Source organism: Rissa tridactyla, chromosome 2, assembly GCF_028500815.1.
Source record: "Rissa tridactyla isolate bRisTri1 chromosome 2, bRisTri1.patW.cur.20221130, whole genome shotgun sequence".
Classification (NCBI taxonomy): domain Eukaryota; kingdom Metazoa; phylum Chordata; class Aves; order Charadriiformes; family Laridae; genus Rissa; species Rissa tridactyla.
In genome coordinates, this window is record NC_071467.1 from 106,233,325 (window position 1) to 106,255,872 (window position 22,548).

General features: G+C 37.8%; 1 protein-coding gene across 2 annotated transcripts in view; it reads left to right on the plus strand.

The window, feature by feature from the left end:
• The window catches only part of SLC12A7 (solute carrier family 12 member 7), a 74,484-nt gene extending 53,730 nt beyond the window's left edge, over window positions 1-20,754 (plus strand). Inside the window, exons 18-25 of one of the 2 annotated variants that reach the window (XM_054192955.1) lie at window positions 530-725; window positions 1,063-1,232; window positions 1,383-1,514; window positions 3,166-3,273; window positions 6,224-6,340; window positions 7,968-8,149; window positions 19,172-19,305; window positions 19,776-20,754. In XM_054192955.1, coding sequence (XP_054048930.1) covers window positions 530-725; window positions 1,063-1,232; window positions 1,383-1,514; window positions 3,166-3,273; window positions 6,224-6,340; window positions 7,968-8,149; window positions 19,172-19,305; window positions 19,776-19,867 — 1,131 coding nt within the window. In that variant the 3' untranslated portion in view covers window positions 19,868-20,754. The remainder of the gene's footprint in view (window positions 1-529; window positions 726-1,062; window positions 1,233-1,382; window positions 1,515-3,165; window positions 3,274-6,223; window positions 6,341-7,967; window positions 8,150-19,171; window positions 19,306-19,775) is intronic. The other variant, XM_054192956.1, reaches the window with a different exon arrangement.
• Window positions 20,755-22,548: the final 1,794 nt, after the last annotated feature.

Genomic DNA, 22,548 nt, shown 5'->3' on the forward strand with positions numbered 1-22,548 from the left:
TGATTGCAATTGTTGCCTGCCCATCTATTTTTTCCATTTTGGGAGCCGATTAAATAAAGAATCAGCTTCTTAATGTCAAAGTTGTTTAAGGACCTTTGGCCTCTTCTTCTCAAGTCCTTGGCATCATGCTTTTCTAAACCCTCCCAAGTCCAAAAGAAAGGACTCATCGTTCCAAATGTACAGTGCTTTGTCAGTTAGCAGTTTTGACTTTACCTGAAGCAGTGTTATTTTATTTATCTTTGTCAGCGTGGTTTTGCATGTATCTTGTTCATTGTTCTTTGGAAATAAAAGGCTGAACAACTAAAGTAATGAAAAACCTGTGTGTGGTGTCTTTTGCCGGGGAGGTGGGTGTTTTGGTTTTTGGTTGTTATAGAATCATGTTCACTGCTTTGGAATTTGGAATTGGTTTCTCAATGTTGGTTGTACATTATAGCTAATGTTTTGCTCTTATTTAGTGCTGTTACTCCTTATGGTGTTTATTACCAGTGCTGATGATTGTATTTCCCAATGTGTAATCTTCTTTTTGCAGAATGTTAAGGCCTTAATGGGAGTAGAAAAGACTAAAGGATTTTGCCAGATTGTGGTGTCTCCTAATTTCAGAGATGGAATATCATATTTGATTCAGTCAGCTGGTCTAGGAGGGATGAAGCACAACACAGTCCTGATGGCATGGCCACAGTCATGGAAGCAAACAGAAAATCGTTTCTCATGGAAAAATTTTGTTGGTATGCGTTTACTGACTTTGTCCTATGCATTTGCAATACAACTGTGTAACTAATGTATTTGCTGTGTGGAGGAAGTGTGATGCTGAACATCCAGGAGACAAGTGGATATTTCTCCACATCTGATTTCATGTGGAGTCTGTTTTCTCAGCCCTCAATCTCTTCAACCATGGCGTGTTTTGTTCTTCTCCTAAGTTGGTTAGTCTCTAAACCCACTAAACCCAGGATGTTCCTCTTTTGCCTCAGCAGAATCTGTGAGGATTTAAACCTTTGAATTAAAAACAAGGGCTGTGATTGAAAACTATAAGTCCTTGATCAAATGTCTTGCTTTCCCTTGCAGATACTGTAAGAGAAACAACAGCAGCTCAGCAAGCACTGTTGGTGGCTAAAAACATTGACTTATTCCCAACAAATCAAGAACGTTTTACTGAGGGAAACATAGATGTGTGGTGGATTGTTCATGATGGTGGTATGCTGATGTTACTGCCTTTTCTCCTTCGACAGCACAAGGCAAGGACAACAAAAAATGGCCGGGATTTAATTTTCCAGCAGTTAATAGTCTTAAGGGTTTCTAATGAAATATTCTTTCACCTTGATAGCATTATGCATGGTGATGGCAATCACCGTGTTATGAATTTTTATAATGTATCTTTTTGATAGGTTTGGAGAAAATGTAAAATGCGTATCTTCACTGTTGCTCAAATGGATGATAATAGCATTCAAATGAAGAAGGATCTTCAGATGTTTTTATATCATCTCAGACTGAATGCTGAAGTGGAAGTTGTTGAAATGGTATGTTACTGCATATGTCTTTTTAGGTGCAATTGAGACTAAACTTGGGGAAAAAGGATTTAACATTTTTGAAACTAAGAGATGTTAGCCCAAAGATAAAAAGGGAAACGTTGCAGTCCCACCAAGAATAAGGTTGTTTTTTAAGCAGCATTATCTTACCATATCACAATGCTAGTGTATTTGAGTTTATAGTGAGTTTAATGATTTTGTCAAGTAGAATTGGGCCATCTTGATGTGTTAATGCCTACTTTATGAGGACTAGTCCGTAGTGATAGTTCATTCGGGAAGGAAAAAAACAGAAGGCTGAACATGCTTAGTCTAATAAGCCATGGCATCCAACGTGAGAGAGGGTGAACATGTCTATCTCTCCAACTGCTGCATAAATATCTCTCTGGAATAAGGAATCCTTAGGCCCCCATGGGAGTATGGCAGTTGTTTTTGGCACTGCCAGCCTCTTTGGCACTGAACGGCAAGACAATATGGCTACGGAGTCACAAGTGAAATAGTGACAAAATGAAATTTTTAACTTTTTTCCCTCTTTTAAATACTGATCATAAATTGCTAAAGAGAAAGGACTAAAGCTGTAGTCTGTCTAGACCTGCTTTTTTTGGCAACTAAGGAAAAACTTAATTTCCAGCACTCAAAGATGACTAGCATAATGTCCGAAATAAGGCCAAAAAAAACCCCAAAAAGCTTTTAAACTCTTTCTGAAGTGAGAGGAAGACAGGCCAACTGGTTCAAAACTTCTACCACCACCAGTTCCTGGAATGAACAAAACCTGCCCAAAAGATTTATCGTGCTAATCAGCCATAAAGCAAGTGTTAAGAATTGTTTTAATTAATTATGAAAAAAAAATGACTTACGAAAGATTTGGTTAACATTTAGAACTAGGAAGTAAGAGAAATCCATTTATTTTATTTTTTGTTTTGTTTAGAGTACTGAATATAAAAGACTAAAATGCTGTGGCATGTGCAGGTGAAAGAAGGCGAACAGAGTGCCATAAAAAAGGCTCAGCCTTGGTTGGATTTTGAGCAGAAGATACTATACAAAGCATAATTTATTCTTTTCTTATGTGGGTCATATTTAACCCTGAGAATCTTCCAAAAGATAAGAGACACGTTATGAGTCAGTAGCCACACAGATGGCTGCTGTAGACTTTTTACGTTGTATTTTAGCTTTGAGCTGATGTCAGAATATATGCCGGAGTTTCTTCATAAATGCTTCTCACCGGTGAAATGACAATGTGTTATTTTGTGGCCCTAAACAGTTTTTAAGGAAACAAATATGCACACGCGCTCAGGAGGCAGCAATGCAGACCCAGTTTAAATAAGTGCTTTCAAGCCTTTCTTGTTTCTGCAGCCTAGTTGGAACAGAACAATGGAAAGTCTGTCCCAAGCACCTCAAATACAGATAAAGATCACATTGATACTGATATAGTAGGAGAGTTCATTGTACAAGATTACTGTTTGAAGAAGAAGTTTTAAGAATGAGGGCGGAAATGATTGATCAGTTATATGCTTAGTATTACTCTAATGCCATAAATTCAGCCAGGACTGAATGAATGCAGGAATGAATGTGGTACACTGTGTAAATGTTGTTCTTCTGAGTAGTACTCTTCTTCTGATGTTTCTAATGCCAATCTCTTTTGCAGTTTGAAAATGATATTTCTGCGTTCACATATGAGAAGACGCTTATGATGGAACAGCGATCTCAAATGCTAAAACAGATGCAGCTATCAAAGAACGAAAGGGAGAGAGAGGTAGGGACTTTGGCTTGGCAAGATGTTCTGTGAAAAATCTACAAGTAGTATTTCTTAGCTGGGGCTTCTAATCAGTTTCTAACTAGTCAAAAGCTCTTATAACTGCATTCTATGTTAGTTTCTCTACAGCAGGTTTCACTTGCAAGGTTAAAATAATGTGGGGAAAAAAACTTCAGAGTTCTTCTCTTCTTAAGATTAGTGCAAGTATTTACTATCAGAAAATTTGAGAATCAGTGTGGAAAATATATCCAGAGCATTTTCAAACTTGACATATATCTGTAGGTAAGGTTCATGATTAATCAACTGTGATCATTAGCTTTGTTTGTGCCTTGGCAGTGTGAATTGAACAAGACCTATTTTTTAGTTTCTGCATTATTTTGAATGTTTTATGTATCAATTAATTGTTGTTTCTGGAGCCAAAATTAAGCTGATTAACCTCTAATCCTGCGATATCCAGATGGGAATGCTATGTTCGCTGCTTCCCTACCCTTACTAGTCCCTGGTGGTATTTCGCATGATGACAAGATGCATGCAGCTGTATTTTTGTGAATATTTGTAACTTTAAAATATTTTTCTTTTTCTTTTGGCTTCTACCACCTCATTCATTCTGTTAACTATCCCATTAAATCAACACTTCTTAGTGATGTAAAAGGAATTTAAATGCATTGGCTTTGCTATCACTTATAATGATTTCTCTCCTGTGCCAAATAAGAGATCTCTACTGTGTTTAACTGCTATCATTCATAAAATAATCAGAATTTTTCTCTTGCGGCTTTTTTGTCTACTGATAATTGTAACTCATTTTACACCTAAGCCTTATTGGTGTTAATCATACAAGTCCATGCCGTTCCTTTTTTTTAGTCTCTCCGTATCTATTCTTTTTTTCCATTTTACAGGATGTTTTTTTTAAGGTTCCTAAAGATGCCTTGTATTGCTACAACAGTGCTGCTCAAAATTACCTATCTTCTCATCTGTGTCATGGTAGTTTTCTTTTGATTTGAGCCTGCCTAATGTCTTTTCAGTAAAAAACAAGCTCTCCTGTACTCCTTAGTGTTTTAGATTTTTCTCATTTCTTTATTAAACACTAGTATTTTTCCAGTGGAGTTTGAGTGATTAATCAATCTACAGTAGGCTTTTAAGGATTTAACTTACTCATAAATGCTATATAAGTAGCCCAAGGACATAAGTCTCTGTAGTCTCTAACATGTAAATTGTAGTAGAGACAAAAGAATTGCTTTTCAGCTTGTTGAGTTGTCTGTAATCTACACTACTTCGGAGGGTTGTTTGCTTGGAAGATTCTAATTTTTTCTCTTCTCCCTTCCATGTTTTGGGTTTTTTCTATTACTCTATTACTGAATGTAACCATCACCATTACAGCTTCAATTTGTTCCTTCATATCAGGCAGGGTTAAATCTGAGATGTTCAAAATACCATTGAATTTATTTCATGGTCTGAAGTAAAATCCTTTAATTCCAAGAAAATCTAGTACTTATTTCCAGCCTTGTCCAACAATACAATCCATATCCATCTGTTGTTTCTGATTAGGATACCTTAGTCTACCTTGTTCTTTTGTGTTTTCATCAGAAAATGTTGCTTTAGTTATGCCTTCACTTCCTCTGGAGCTACAAGTTGAGTATATGCACTCAGTGTGGCAGGCCCTCTTGTAATCTGATCATCTTCTCTTAAATTAGCTGAGCTATCTCTTCTGGTTTTACGATGACCTCCAAACATTTCTCTCATTAGTATCAGTAGTTCAAATTAGCATTGGTTTTGTTTTCATTATCTGTCTCCAGACATTCAAATGTAACCCTGATATTCCAGCTTTGAATGGTGCTTGTGGTTTTGTTTCCTATTACCACCAAGATTAGTATTTTAACCTCACTTCTGTGCTTTACCTCTTCAAACAAGGTACAAACCTTCTCAAAGAGAACTTAGCTTTGTATAGCATTTATTTGTTGTTTCCCTTGTAGCCATGCCGTTATCCCTTAGGAATCACCTTCACCTTTCCCTCTTCTGTCTTTTTTTTTTTTTTTAAATGGAACTTTATTTAATCTTGTCCATGGGTTTTCTTGTGGAAGTGGGGCACAGGGACTCATCCGATTTTTGTTTCCTTTTTTTGAGAAACTTGGTTGATTTGCCTCTATTCAAGCATAAATATAATACATGCCTGCAAAGTGTAAGGTCTGCAGACTTACCTGCACAGACAGGCACAACTGTCAAGCATTTATTTATTTGACTTCGACAATGGTGCTGCAAAGATGCAAGAAAATGTAGAGCCTTGTTTACTTCCTTGCCTCTGTTCCTGGTGGTTGTTGGCTTCCTTCTCTGGCTAGTCCTGACTAATGACTGTTGGGTCAGGCAGTGATATTGTTGGAGCTGTGAGAAGGCGGTCATCCATCCCACCACTACTTTGTGTTGGGTTGCAAAGCGCAAATGCTGTTGTGCAGATTGCTGCTGACAGGTAAGATTGGCAAAAACGTGGGTGCATGTAGGTGAGGATCAAAATTAGTTTGAATCGCTGGGAAATAAATCAGTGTTTGGAGTTGGAAAACAGCCTCCTCATCTGCTTGATTACTTTATTTTTTTTCATACTTTTGATTGTAACTGAATAAAATCAATTCGTCTGAATCATCACATACATGAAGGGATGTGACCCTCACAAACAAGTGAATATCTGAGGTTCCCATATAGACTAAAGAATTCAATTCACTTCATGTTTTCACAAATTTCTGTAAAGTGACTTCATAACTGCTAAACACTTCAGAAAGAGCCCCATAGTATATATAAACAAATGGCATGTTTGTGAAAACAAACTAAGTTTATAACAAGCTACAATACAAAATCCTATCTATTTAAAGGAAGCCGATTTTTGTTTTAAATAATATGGTCATCTGCTTCTTCCTGTAGACTGTTTTTTTTTTTTTTGTCATTGGTAACCTTTTTGTCCCAGATTCAGAGCATCACTGATGAGTCTCGAGGCTCAATCAGAAGAAAAAGCTACTCCAGTCCACAGTCCATTGGCCAAGATGCTCAGGCACTGCTGACTAATGATTATCGAGAGGAAGAGGTAGTTGGACATAGTACTGGCTAGATATACTTTCCCATTGCAACACTTGAAGTGCCGCTATTGCAAACTGAACTACAAATGAAAACTTGTTCATTCATTGTTATGGAACAGTTCTTTATAAATTTTAATTTTACTATTTTTAAGTTCATTATCTTTCCCTCCATTTTTTTTTCTCTAGGTGATGCTTCTGCAGCATGAACTACGTTCTGTTTCTCACCCTTAATTTCCATAAAAGAAAAATTTGTGTCTGAGAGCGCAAGTTTTTCTTAAGAGCCAGGAGCAAAAATACTTCTCTGCCTTTTATCTCTTAAAAAGTCATAATAGTGGGTGTTTCATTAATAAGTATATTTCATGCTTTCACAAAGCGTTGCCTTCCTTTAAAGTTCTTATATCGAAGCACTGAAGCTTCTCAGAGACTGTATAGATATACTAGGGCTTTTTAAGGAAACTTCTATGCTTATTGACAAGCCCTTATTAACCCGTGAATGTCATTACTACTTTCTGCATGGTGAGTTTGAAAGGAAACGGACTGATGCAGTCCATGGTTCTAGTGTGCACTTGAAGTGTTGCTCGTATCTAAAGATGTGTAGCCTAGTTTGTAGAAATGCTGTATAACTTTGTGTTTCTGTTTCCTCATGAAGTATGAGAAGAATGTGTTTTATTCCATCTAATTAATTTGGTATCAAAATAGCACTAACAAAATGTGCTTTTGCTGTCTTTGCGTTTTCATAACCATGTGCTATAGGTCCAGAATTTCTCTTGGCCTCACTGTCTTTCTAAAAGAACTTTCTTCCATTGAAGCGTACATCTTACAGTTGTTAGTTTGAAACTTTAGTTCATTGGATTACCAGTACATACAGAATCGGCATGTTTTTGTGAGCTTTTACCGTTTTCATGGTAGAACTGTATTCACAGTAATTTCTGATTTGTAGTCTTGACTTGTGATTTAATCTTCTGGGAATACACAAAACTGTCAAACAAATAGATATTTATGTGAACCTCAGAACTGAACTCTACGATTTGGGAATCCTGAAGGATAGGGACTAGGGAAATAATTCAGGGAAAATACAGAAGTTCTTAGGCATTTAAAAACAGCTGCAATTACAGTTTGTGAACCACTAGGGAAATCACTGTTCAGAGGCAGAAAGTAGTTTTCTCATCTGCTTTGATTTTATGCATGCTTTTGATTGGCCTGAATGAAATTGATTCTTCTGAATCATCACATATATGGAGAGAAATGACGGTCAGTGTTTATGGCAGCATCTGAGAAAATAACAGTGTAACTGATGAAGAATGAGAGCACTGGCTTTCAAGGTTTTCACTGGCAAAACCCCCTGGTGTTAATAAAGTACCCTCAGCCTGGATTCAGCCTCACTTTAGATCATTACAACAGTAACATCCTAGCCCAGATGTAATCCTGCAAATATAAACAAATGACCACATTTTTACAAGCAGTTTCATTTCATGCTGAAGTCAAAACAATCTGGTATTTGTTCACAAACTAAGGTGCATTTTTCTGTATCTTCTTTTGTTCCACTGCTGTGAAATTCCTTTTGAAAATTTTAATAATGTGTACTCTACAAACACTCTTTTTGACTGAATCTTGGGGTGATTGTTTTGTGGCCAGGCTCAGCTGATCCATGACAGAAACACTGCCTCACACTCAACTCCAGTAGTTAAAGCAAGTGTGGCTGCTGCTGTGCCGGAAAAAGTGCAAATGACCTGGACTAAAGAAAAGCTTGTAGCTGAAAAGCATAAACACAAAGATTCAAATGTGTCTGGCTTCAAAGATATTTTCAACATGAAGCCGTAAGTATACATGTGGTGTTTGGAGTTTTGTGTTTGGTTATGTGCATTTTAGTGTGGGGGGTTTTGTTTGTTGTGGTGGTGTTGGTGTTCTGGGTTTTGTTTTTTAGGAGATTCTGGCTCATTTAAAATTTGAGTACAAACATGATTTTTCCATGCACTTCACTTAAATGCCATCCTTATGAAACTGGCATGGACTTGGGTGGAACAACAATGACTATGAAGAGTTATTCACAAGAATGTTGTGAATGAAGCTTAAATATGACAGACTTTAAGCTATTAACTCAACTTCTGGATTGTACCAGAAAGCATAGATGTTAAAATGCTTAATGATAACTTTTGTGTGTTTTCTCTTTTCTCATGGGTAACAAAACACTGTATATCACTCACCTGTCTCATTGTGTTTTGTTGGGGTAGAGGGTGTACCAAAGAAGCAGATAGACTCTTTCAAGACATTTAGTTGATGTTTTGGTTTTTGGTTGCTTTTTAATTTGTTTTGGTCTTTTTTTTTTTTTCAAAGGAACATTGGTCACTCATCATTAAATCAATATAAAATTTGTGCTTTATATGTCTTGTTATATTAAGTATTTCCTGTTGAAATATTCCCTAATGTCTTTTTCTTAAATAGAAGTCACTTACTAGATAAGAGCTACTGCCTGTGTCAAGCCTGCTGTAGTAGACACAAACCAATGACAGAAAGATATCAGCCTGTTTGCTTCCTCATGTTGTGCTTCAAGCACACACATGCATATTTTGAGTTCTGGAAGAATGCAGTTATAAGCATGGCATAGACTACTTTCTGCATGTGCCCAAAGCAAAACAGTGGAAGTCGAGAGAAATTTTAATATCTAAAGGAATTGTGTCTTAAATCTAGGACTTGTAGACCATAGAAGGTACAATTAGAATTGGCACCTTTAAAATCCAAAGTTGTTTTGTGGACTTGGTCTGAGCTCTTTAGAAACAGTTTGCCTTCTGCAAATTGCAAACATCATCTTGCTCACGCTCTGAAGCACTGGTTTTGTTCTGGCATGTATTATACTCTAATTCTTAGGGGTTTTTTTGTTAGTATCTTAGAAATATTTCCTATTACTTCTTTAAAATTGTGCAAGACAGATGTCAGAGTAGTTTTAAAAAATAATGTATGTGGTTAGGTGGTGGAAATAACAGTTCAAACTTTATGTTAATATAAAAATATCTTAATGATGTTGAATTTAAAATGTACCTAATGGCATAAATATTTTTTCCTGTGTATTTGCTTCCCTTCCGTGTAGAGAATGGGGAAACCTGTAAGTCTCAATTTCATTTCACTTTAGCAATGTAGGCTGTGTTCCCTGGTTCTTGTGGTCTTGTACATTGTATGCATGTTTCCTACATCATGATTTGCAGTGCATGTATTCTTTTGTACCTTGTTTCTGTTTACTGTGATTTAGCATTTATCACTGAAAAATATTCTCCATTGTAACTTGTTAATGTTTTCTTCTAAATGTTATCAACTCTCCATTCAAGGTAAGTCACAGAACATGCATTTTAGTTTCTGTAAGAACGTGAAACCTGACAGTACTCCTCTGTACCAGTGCAATATTGAGTTTTCTAATTACCTGCATTAAAAAGTGAATATATTTTTGTTCTGGAAAAATAGTCCCCACTGTGATATAACTAATTGAACAATAAGGATGAATTTGTTCACAAAGGGAACTATCACGTTTCATCAAATGCCAGTTCTTGTCTCACTTCCACCAACCAGTGCGTGTGTACAAATAATGTAAGATCAGATATATACTGGGTATGACACCATGCAAAAATGGGACACATCTCTGTTCTTGGGTGGAACTGACTGGTGACTGCTCTGCTTCTTTTCAGTGCCCACTGTTGTTTTCATTTTGCCTGTTTAACAGATTGAGCTGCTTATGAAAGCTGAGAGAGCTCACTTCTGTACCATGTATGATTTCAGTTCTACGAGTGCTTGAAGGCTAAATGAAATACACGTTGTACACAATGTACCTTTAGTCAACTCGAACCTTTATGTCTCTGATGAATTCTTGCCCACTCCATCACAAGTATACACCCTGCATATTTCCCCTGCGGTTTATCTTTTGTTTAACAACGTTTCTACTTCAGTATTTGTGCACTTCTTCACTCTTGCCTCTCTCTTCATAGTTGTTCTTTGGTCTTCTCAAACAGCTGTTCTGCTTCTGAAAAACTGATCTTCAAGTATTCTGTTGTTCCATGTATTATTTTTTTTACAGTTGGTTCTTACAACAGATGGCTGCTGTGACAGAAAATCCCCCAGGAGGGACTAATAAACTAAGTCTTGGAAATGTCTTGGGGGGAAAATAGGGGTGTGCACGTGTGCGAAGAGAATCAATTGGAATTGATAGGGCTGGTCTGCACTGGCCACTAAACTTCCAGCAAAATGCCTTTTTTTTTCCAATTGTCCCTGCAAAATCAAGCATGAAAATACAACGTAAGACATGCTACTTGTAGTAGTATCCTGTTAATGGCTTTTCCCTTCATAGTAAAAAAAAAAAAAAAAAGGAACTTAGTAGTACACAAGTACATATGCTCCCAGCATTCTCCATCTTTCTTGGTCCCCTATGTTTGCATGAACCTCTATCTGGCTGCTGTTCTCAACTCCACATTTAATATATAATATTAATATAATATTGTGATAAATGATTTAATCGCAAACAGGATTCCAATTAGAATCTGTCTAATTAGACAGAATCTGACAAAATTAGAATTTTGTCTGCGGCCAGACAGACAAAACAATCAAAGGTCACACTTCACCCTGTGGCCCTAACACTGTCCACACTGACACGAATCAGTTAAGCACATTTCACAATCCTCCATTTTCTTTTTCTATGGCATTGATTCGTGTTTTTGTTTCCAACCGAGTTAATACTTGCTGAATTGGTATTAGTTTCGAATCTTCTTTTGTCTTTAGGATCATCAGGGAAAGAGTTTTCTCTTTCCCTGGTTCTGAATCAACAGGTACTGTAGCTATCTGCGTTCCTTGTATAACTGAGTGTATTAGTCTAATAAAACAAGGTATAAAACATGGAATTATTAACAATCCTGCAAATGCCCCCAATATAACAATCCCGATTTTAGTAAGCCAATCACCTCCCGTAAAGTTTTCCCAGAATCCTTCTAGGTCGATTCCAGTCCAAGTCTGAACTGGGACATGTGCAATTTTCTTCATTTCTTTTACAAGTTCATTTACAGCTTCCCCTTCATCATCAATTTCTAAACAACAATTACTAAGGTTAAACTTCCCACAAACACCTCCCTCTTGTGCCAGCAAATAATCCAAGGCTAAGCGATTTTGATACAAAGCAGTTCTCATCTTGGTATTTTGTGTCGCATTGTTTTCCATATTTGAGGATTACCAATATTGCTCTCCATAGCCTCCCATGGCCATCGTTCACCTTGGTTTGTTCCACCACAAACATAACAATTAGTTACATTTAATGACTTAGCAATGTTTTCAGCAAGATTTACAAATAGATTTTTAGCAACTGTGGGAATTTCATATTCCACTCCTGTTTCTATAGTAGTCTGTGCTGTACCGATTGCCTTATTCTTTCTTTTATTTCGATATTATAAACCAAAGTCTGGGAACTTACCCGTCCCCTCCTAGTAGTTACTACGCACTGGCTGCAGTTGTTTGCCATAACCAGAGTCAAGGAGCTTACCCCAAATAGGACCAGAAGAGGTCCGGTCAGGGCCATAGTGATTGGCAGTCACAGCCCGAAGGGGTTGCAGCCCTTGGCAGACCTTTCAAGCCGCACCACTCGTTCCCCCCGGTCTTGCCCTCTTCCTTAATCTTTTAAGGGGTAACCTTCAATCAAGAAACACTCTTTGATTAAATTGACAACAATAAAGCCTAACCCATGGTAGGTTATATAAGGGAGTGGTGGCCCCACAGCGAATGCACGAAAATTCTAAACTGTTTCCTAGATCCTTGACTTCTTTTTTGGAAAATGATATATTTTAAAACATGTAGAACACTTTGCCCTTAAAAATAAACAACACCGTTTACACAATGGACTAAATTACCTTTCCTAATAGGTATTTATCCCTGTCCACTAATTCTACAGGAGTAGTTACAATGAAATTCCCACAGCAACTTAGCTTATGCTTCTTGATGAAGGTCTCTTTAAGTTCGTCTGATGGTTAGCTTGGCTTCTCCGGGCTCAGATGTGACTCTCCACTCCTTCACTGGACCTTTCACTCGCGACACGTGTCAAATCCTAATGGTGGTGTTTAAGCCATCATCCCAATCTCTCGTAGTTCTTTTAACCTTTTTCCAATGGATATTATATATTTTTGGATACTATAATCTTCAAGTACCTTATTCCCCAGGGGCATCCCTTGGGAGTAAGGTATTCCATATAACATTTCATATGGCGATAATCCAGTCTCACTGTGTGGCTTAGTTCTTATGTTTAATAGTGCCAATGGTAGGCATTTCGTCCAGGACATCTGTGTCTCAATCATTAATTTAGCCAATTGCTGTTTTATTGTTTGGTTCATTCTTTCTACTTTCCCTGAGCTTTGTGGGTGCCACGGAGTGTGGTATTCCCATTGAATACCTAATGATTGACATAATAATTTTATTATTTTAGAAGTAAAATGTGTGCCCTGATCAGAATCAATATACTGGATTATCACATATCTAGGTATTAAGTGTTCTAATAAGATTTTTACTACCATCTGTGCCGTAGCTCACGCTACAGGGTAAGCTTCCACCCATTGTGTTAAATGATCTACTATTACTAGTAAATATTTTATTCTCCCTACCTTAGGTGATTCAGTAAAATCGACTTGTATTCTTTCAAAAGGTCTATAAGCTGTTTTCCTTCCTCCCGTGGCTGCTTGTCGAAACACTTTCTTGTTTACTTTTTGACAATTTAAACATCCTCGCGTGATTTGCTTTGCTATTTCAAAAATCCCAATACAGCCAAATTGTTTAAGGAAATGATCACTTATCGCCTTTGTACCCCAATGTGTTTGTGTGTGTAATCGTTCTAATATTTCCCTGGCATAAGCTTTTGGCAACATCTCTCGCCCGTCTGGCAGCATCCATTTTCCCTGTTCTAATTTAGCTCCTATTTTCTCTAATTTTTCCTGTTCCTCAGGGGTAAATTTCTTTTCTTTCTCCTCTAGTTCTTTTTCACTAACGTCTCCTTGTACTTGTACTACATTAATTTTAGCGACCTGAGTCCTCAGGGCTGCTTCCTGGGCCTCTCTATCGGCTAGGTTATTCCCTCTGGTTCGATAATCTAATCCCTTTTGGTGTCCTCTCACATGTACCACTGCTATCTCCTTTGGTTTTCTTAACGCCTTTAAAATTTTCACTATTAGTTCTTGATGTATTAGATTCCTTCCTTGGGTATTAATTAAACCTCTTTCCTCCCAAATTTTTCCAAAAGTGTGGACTACTCCATACGCATATTTAGAATCCGTAAATATGGTCCCGCTTTTTCCTTGTAATAATTCCAGGGCTCTACAAAGGGCATACAGCTCACAAGCTTGAGCTGACCATGATGGACTCAGAGGTCCTGATTCTATAAGTTCTAAATTTTTATTAATTATGGCATATCCTGATTTTCTCCTCCCTTCCACCACACGGGAGGAGCCATCTACAAATAACACTTCTGCATTTTCTAACTCAGTATCTCTTAAGTCTGGCCTCACCTTAGTCTGGGTCTCAATTACCTCTAAACAATTATGTTGTACTTCCTTTGATGGCTCTCCAAACAAAAACTGTGCTGGACTCTGAGCAGAAGTCACCCTCAGTTCTAAATCGGGGGAGTCTATTAATATTGCTTCATATTTCAAGATCCGGCTGTCCGTTAACCATTTTTCTGCCTTTTGTTGTAAAACACTCCTGACATTGTGTGGGGTATACACTTTTAAAGGAGCACTAAAGGTAATTTTCCGAACTTCCTCTATTAATAATGCGGTAGCTACCAAAGCTTGGAGACAAGCAGGCCATCCTCTACTTACTGGATCAAGTAATTTAGAACAGTACCCCACAGGTTTTTTTATTCCTGCCCAGTCTTGAGTAAGAACTCCATATGCTGTCTGATTTGATGTATTCACAAAAAGATGGAAAGGTTTTTCTAAATCTGGGAGGCTCAATACAGGTGCTTGTATTAATGCCTTTTTTATTTCCTCAAATTTCTGGTCATCTTCTTTAAACCACTTAAGTTGGTTACTAGTTAATTTTTCATATAGAAATTTTACCTTGTCACTATAATTTTCAAGCCATGATCTACAATATCCTAATAATCCCAATATTTGCCGAACCTCCTTTTTAGTTTGTGGGGGTCTTAAAGATAGAATCCCAGATATCCTATCAGAATCTAGTTTCTTCTTTCCCTTACTTAGCCCATGTCCTAAGTATTTTACTTCCTGTTCTACAAACTGCAGTTTTGATCGGGACACTTTCAATCCCTTCTCCCCTAGAAAATTTAACAATTTAATAGTAGCTTCTCGGGTCCCCTCTTCAGTTTCTCCTGCTACTAATCTAATCGAACGATGTGGATCTATTATTTGAACGCTTATGGGGTCCATTTTTATTTTTCCAGTTTCCCCTTCTTTATACTACACCGAGGGGTTAATAGCTTCTTCATCCTCCTGTGTTAAAGTATATAATTTGATCTGCAGTTTGTTCCCCTGACTCTGAATGCTCAAGTTTAACTTCAAAATCAGATCCCTTCCTAGTGAATTGTATTCCGCTTCAGGGAGCAAAAGTAAATCATTAAGACAAATTTTCTTTTCTGTTTCTACTTCTACATCTTTCAAGATAGGGACTTTAAAAGGTTCTCCTTTTGCCCCGACTACTGACATATAATTCTTCCCTATCTCTATTCCTTTTGGAAGTTTCTGAATGGTTGATTTTTCAGCTCCTGTATCCACTAAAAATAAAACCTCCTCCTTATGGGGACCTATTAATAATTTTATCAAGGGCTCTGTTGATGTTTAAGTCCCCAAAAGACATAGCCCCTGACACCCCTATTCTTCTTTGAACATTTTCTCATCTTGTTCTCGCTTACGACAGTTGCTCTGAACATGTCCCCTCTTGTTACAGTAGTAACAGACAGGAATTGTGAATCTCTCCCTATGAGGCTGTCCTCTGGGTGTCTGCTCTATTCTTTTTTTCCCTTTTCTCTCTAAACGGATTCTGATTTTTCTTTCTTTTACTGCTGCTACAAAAATTTTTGTCCCTTTTCCTCAGCAGTAAATAAGATCCCTAAAATGGATTGTATTTCTTCCTAGGTATAAGTATTAGGTCCTAAAAATTGGTCTAGTTTTTCTGCTACTCCAAGGGGATCATCTAATAGGGTCCCCATTTCTTTCTTGAAATTCCTTACATCTGTGGTATTCAATGGAACTGCCACAAACCCGATGCCTCCCTGATTGCCTCCGAGGGGTACTTCTCATAAGGGATATAGAGAAGCTCCCCCAGATGTGGCAGTTCTACTTCTTGTACATGCAGCTGGAGGTCGATCTAATTCCGGTGCTGTCGGTGGTGGAGGCAGGGGTAACGGTGGCACTGGTGGGGGTACTGCGGCCCCTGGAGGAGGACTGTTAGGATATGGAGGTGGTAAGTTATCCAGTGGTTCCCCTTTATCATCTTTTTCCTTCCCTTTTTCGTCTTTGTTTCCTTCTTCTTTCTCAGACTTTTCATCCGTTTTTAATGTAAGTATTGAAGCCGGAAAATAATCCTGCATAATCACTTTCCTCCTGACTAAAAGGTTCCTTTGAATTAACATATAGATTTAAGGCCTGGCAAATCCAGTCTTCTAAGGATCCAAAACCAGGCCAAAAGACGTGGTTTTAAAGGTTTCTTCGGCCATTCAATCATACAATAGTGAACTAATTTTAATTTACTTTTTCCTTTTCTGGGGCCCCTTTCATTCCAATTCCTAATCATTATTCCTAATGGACTTTCCAGTGGTATATCTGGTAATTTCCTCCCTTTCCTCTGGTCCTGGGTCTTCAATTTTGTCTGACCCATCTAGGAATTTTACTGTGGCAATTCCTACAGCCCTTGGTTACCAGTAAGAGTGTCTTGCGGGGGGTTTAGGACCTATCACCCACCCACGAATCCTATAGGAATCGCTTCGGTCCTTCACCGGCCAAGTCCCTCGCGGGAGATTGGAACCGCGGTTAGAAGACCTCCACAATCACTTCGGAACCAGGTTCCGTCTCAATCACACTCTTACACGCAGGCAACCGAATCCCACCCAACCGAACGGTATACACTTTAAATACTTACGACTCCGTCGTCTTCGTTCGGATCTTCGCGCGCAGAATTACGGGTAAAATAAACTGCTGCAGCCGGCAAGGGAGCTTATAAAAATAAAAATCAAAATCTTTTCTTTGCTTGCCTTTGCTCAGGTTCAGGATGGCATTAGTCCTGACCTGACCTGATCAGGAGCCACCTAATGGTGGGGCGCCCCTCCTAGATCAAGTCAGAATTCAGGAACTAAGACCATCCCGGACGAGCCCCCAAATTGTGATAAATGATTTAATCGCAAACAGGATTCCAATTAGAATTTATAATTTATTAAAGGAACAAAGGCAAGCAAACAGCGCTGGGTGTGCCGGGGGTCTCTGCCCAACCAAGACACACACCTTACAGACCCCATTTTTGGTTTATATCTCCTATACTAATACATATTCATAACTGCCTCTAAAATGGTTGGCCCTTGCCAAAAATGGGTGTATCCCCCCCCTTACAGGTCACTATGCAGATAACAACAGGACTGGTTTAAGTTGGTATTCTAGAATGTTTGCCAGGTGGCTCCTGCAAAACACAGACACGACAGGCACACCGTCTCATCTGCGGCCAGACAGACAAAACAATCAAAGGTCACACTTCACCCTGTGGCCCTAACACTGTCCACACTGACACGAATCAGTTAAGCACATTTCACAGATATAATCTGAGGGTGGGCTCATGTTGCTAGAAGATTCTTGGAGTTGGTGTAGTCCCCTTGAAACGACCTCTGGTAGTAGAACAAAGTTATGTGTTTCCTCTTGTAAATTTTGGCCTCCTAAATGTTTTTCTTTTGGGAAAAGAGATCTCATTAATTTCTATTGTTTACTTAAGCTGATACAGTGCTGGTGCTTGTGCTGTAATTTTGATGGCTGTTAGTGGAATTCAAAAGGTGCCAGATTGATCAAGCACTTCAGAAGATGTCTTATGTCCTGCTGCTACTAACCTGCTAGTTTTCTCTCTGTTGTAGTTGTTGCAGGCGGAGTGATTAACTTCACTCGTAAGAGTAGTGAAATATTTATTAATATAAAACGGTGATTCAACAAAGTTAGTAGTGAATGCGACAGTGTTTTACGAGATTGAATGGAAAGGTACATTTTATTTACTGCATAGAGGACAAGGTGAGACAAGCTCTCAGGGAGACCCTCCTGTTGAGTCACAAGATTCGGAAAGGACCCCCTTGCTTTCTAAACTCCTCCTCAGAGAGGAGTCTAGGTGCGGCTGGATCCAGTCCTAGTCCCAGACTTGGCCAACGGTTTATGTCTAAGGGATGATATATGCGCAATCAATCCTTTATATCACTTACCTAAGATTTCAAAGTTTAGCATGCTATCAGTCACTTACCGAGAATCTGCTGCAGCAAGGAATTGCTCAGCCTCGAGGAGTAGAACCTTAAGCGAGCATTCCCACTGCCGGGGAGATCCTGGTGTGCAGTCTGCTGCCATGCAGGAGAGTTCAAAGGACTCTTGGGCCGTCCGCTATTTATAGAGTGAGATAATTGACCTATAGTCATATTCGCATGGGAACAAAGTATCTAGGTTTCCACTCCAGACAGTGTTTTGACTGTGTTGCCAGCCATCCCCCAAAGTCCGGGTGCAATTCATCACAACTCCCACTGGTGGTTATGGCTTGAGAAGGAGCCAGGGTGGGGGGGGGGGAGGGGGAGAACACACCACCACAACAATATGTGAGCCCAGCTGAGCAGGGTACAGTTGTGCTTTTACTGTGAGACCTAGTTACAGTGCTAAGAAAATTGCATAGTATAGTGATTAAAAAGTGGCTTATATCAGTATGTCAGTATCTCTGTTCTTGAGATGTGCTGTCACATGTTGTTTCTGAGATTCCCTTTGAAGTGACTCACTTCACTTGTAAAGAGTCTACTTTTGGGCAGCAGATCTTTTGGATAAATGGGATTAGGTAGAGTCACACGCTGTAGCGCATGACTCGTTTCCAGTCTTGGCTAGTTTTACACAGGTGGTAGTTTCTCAGGAACTATAAGGAAACTATTCTTTTGTCTTGGTCTGAAGGGCAATTAAACCATCCAAGGTAGATCCAGAAATAAGGAAATCTCTGAAGTCCTAGCAGTTTCTTCCTCTTGTGCATAAATCCACAACTATTATATTTGTGGCTGTAAGAAGGAAAGCATTAGTTAATTTTGATAATATAAGGGGAGAGGCTCACTTTTAGTTCATTGCTTACTGCCTTTTAGGATGTGAGAAACTAATTTTTCGTAAGTTTTATGCTGTTTCTGAATTTTCTTCACCGGGCTTATAGTAATCTTGTAATGTTTCCAAAGGAGCATGAGAGAAACCTTGTATTGTGCAATATAAATACTGTAATCTTTCCATTGCATTCCTGTAATTCTTATGTTTAGAATTTCTTATACAAATCCAGTTAGTCTCTTGTATAATTCAACAAACTGGATTCTCAGTCTTTTTGACTAAACTTAATTTATATTGAAATTTTCTGTTTCATCTTTGTAAAAGTGTCAATTGGAATATTTTGTGCATTTTGGCAATCTGGTTAGAATTGCTTGAATTTCAGAGTTAAAGATTTTTTCTTTGAAAAGAACACTTAGGTATTGCGTTTTCTCAAACTTATTTTGAATGTGTACAAATACTGGTGTCCATGAAAATAGCTTATTCTGTGTACCTACAGATTAAATTTATGAGCTCAACTACATAGAGCTCAACTATTGTGACAATACTTAAAAATATTTGCTTGCATGCTAGGAATCAGTCAAATGTGAGAAGAATGCACACCGCAGTGAAGCTCAACGGAGTAGTGCTTAATAAATCACAGCATGCTCAGCTAGTTCTCCTGAATATGCCTGGACCTCCTAAAAACAGAAAAGGCGATGAAAACTGTATCCTTTACTATATTGCTTCCATATTTCTTGAAATTAGGCATTTGATTTTTGTGATTGTGCCATTGCCTACTTGTTGGAATAATCGTTAGTAACGATGGTAAGCATAAGTTTGCCTTCAAGAAAATTACTTTTGATTCCACAAACAGACTTTTAAGAAATGTTGACAGTGGTGGGGTTTTTAGTGAATTGAGGTAAAGCATTCCTAAATTTTGAACTGATTTTTAAAATCTCTATTTTTATTTTTTCTGTAGGTGAGTAGGGCAGAACTAGAAACTTCTCCCAAATTAGTCCTCTCTTCCACTTGAGCAAGCAGGTGGATTACATAATGGGACAGTAAAGGGTGACACAGGAAAACTCCTTGATAAAATTGTTTAACTTATTTTTTGCATTGTATGCCAGATTTTTTGAGAGATTAGTAGCTACTTTTGTCTTTTCTGAATAAATTCCTTGACTTAATGATATTTCAGACATGGAGTTTTTGGAAGTTCTCACAGAAGGTCTAGATAGAGTTCTCCTGGTCCGAGGCAGTGGACGTGAAGTGATCACCATTTATTCTTAACCTGTTTGCACATTTTGTTTGACACACCCACCCCCCCAATGAGAAAACAAAGTTATTTGCCATGATTTGAGCAGCTTCATTAAAAGTTTTAGTGCATTGAAAATTACCTGCAAGCTGAATCTTTTCATGATGTGTTCTGCTTTTTCTATTAAAAAGTTACATTTAAATTATATTTTAAGAAGATTTATGTAGAAAATATTTCTGTAGTGAATTAATAAGTGGTGGATGTGTTAGGATATTTATGTGTAGCATATTCTGACACTTGTTAAATTGCGGTTAAATACAAGAAAATAAATGGTAATGCAGTGGTATTTTTAAACATAAGCAACTTCTGAATTATTTTAATCTCTGTTCTGTATCTAAATAAAAGGGAAAAGTTTTAGGAAAAGTTGGCTTCCTCCCTTACCAAAATGCTGCTGTGTTGCTTCTGTTGGGATTAGTCCTGATTCAGAAAACTTCATTCAGAAATGTATACAACCACTTAAACTTGTATATTATGTGCATAAAGTGTTTCCATGAAGTTCATGATTTGCCACACTTTTAAAATAATGTTTCTCTATTTAAAATACTCAGTCAGGTAGCTTGAATTCTCCAGGTGGCAGTAATATTAAACTGACAACTTGTGTGATTTTTCTTTCATGAGCTATTGGCAGTTATAGTATATTGCACAATTATACCAGTGAAACCTAAAAGCATCCAACTCATAGGAAGACTATGATGCAGTAACTCCACCTTGTTGCAAATATAACTGTAACACTTGATAAACTACAGCAAGTTGGTTAATGAAATGCAGTCTTGTTTTCAAATATGTATATTTTGAAAATGTTGTATGTATGTGCTGCTGTTTAAAATAAAATCTGTCTTTCTGAACTGAACAAGCTCTTAAGTATGTTTCATTTGAAATTGTCAAACAATTTAGTTCAGGTGCTCAATAGAAATTTTTTTTGCTTGTCAGAATTCTGCCCTCTTTCGGACTCTGTTCAGTTTTGTAAATATTGTTTTAAGAGTTTTTTTGGGTATTGGAAGTGTTGGGTATCAGAAGATTGTTCTACTCTAAAAATAATGGGTTTATTTAAACATATATAAACTAGTCTTTTATAAGACAGTCAACATATCTGTTGCTCAGACAACAGTTATTGCAGGGCTGAAATAGGGTCAAGGCCAGTGCTTTTATCATAGCTCCTTCAGGCAAAGCAAAACAACGTTAAACAGCAAAGACAAAGTAGCCATTACCAATCCCTGTAGTTTGACGCATAGCAACAGGTGGAACACGAGGATAATCAGATGACCTACTGAATTTCAGATGGCTCTCAGATGCTGCTGGTGCATGCCAAAAGGCACCTGTGGACCACTGTGTGTGGGTGTAGGGTTAGGATGAGGTTTATGTATAGGCACTCAGATACCCTGGGGGCACACCAAAGGCACTCTAGAGGCCTTTAGGTACAACAGACACACGGAAGCCCTGTGGACTGACCAGAAGGTGCTAGATTTGCACAGCTATCAAGAAGTGCGTGAAAAGGCATTCTCAGACCACTGGGCAGAAGAGAAATGTAATCACGTCGCCCTGGTGAATTTCAAATGGTTTGGTTTATGAGTCTGGGGAAAGCTTACAATGAGCCAACACATTGATGTGTGAATTGAGGAGAAAATACCGCACCTAGGATGTGTCTAGAACTATTATGAATGACAGGTTAGCTGGAGAATTTGAGTGTGTTTGGGGGGAAAATATCTGAGGAGGAGGGAGATGTGCAGAATATGTGGGAATACCTGCTCCTTTCTTTTTTGTTTATATAGTTTTTTATTACTTAGCTTATTGATTTGCTTTTGCATATCTTATTATGTATGGTCTGTTTAGTAGAAAGTTAGTGCATTTGGTCACACTGGCTAAAATTGCTAAATCCCCATTAGTTTATAACATCCATCCCCAACATCTTGCTACTCCTGTATATTTCCCCATTTTAAAATGTATTCTGAAGTTATATTTGAAAAATAACTTCCTCAATTTTTTTTTTATCTGTGTCTTTCCTGAGCTTTCTGGGATTTTTCAATCAACTATGAGTGGTAACACAAATTTCTGAACAAAATTAAGGTATAAATTGATGATTTGTGCAGGATTACAATACGCTTCTGTAGCCTGCTCCATTGGTAATGATGTGTTAAATCAGGCTTAAAGTTAAATGTTTCTAATCTATGAGATATTTACAGGAAGCTAGTGTTAATTGTTTTTATGACATAATAATTGGTCTCTTTCTAAGGCATTATGGCGGGTTCAAACAGGTCTGGAGATCTTAAGGATGCTCAGAAATCTATTCCTACTGGAACAATTTTGGCTATTTCAACTACGTCTTTTATTTGTATCCTTTATGCTGTGACTTTTTTTTTTTCCAGGATGCATTCTGCAGGTATAACAGCGTAGTTGTTTTTTTCCGTTGAGAAGTCATTAGAGTTGCCTGAGTATAAAATGAGTGAAATCAAACTGAAAAGAAATATTTAATAATTGTCTAAAATATAAATACTATCTATAAATCTTATTTTAAAATATCAAACTTTACTAGTATGTGTAAATATTTTTGTATATTCTATTTGTGCTTCAAATTCCAAGATGTAATTGATGGTTTTAGTTAAGTGATGTAGAGGTTTTTAGCATCATGCTTCATTTGGCAGATTGCTTTGTTGTTATA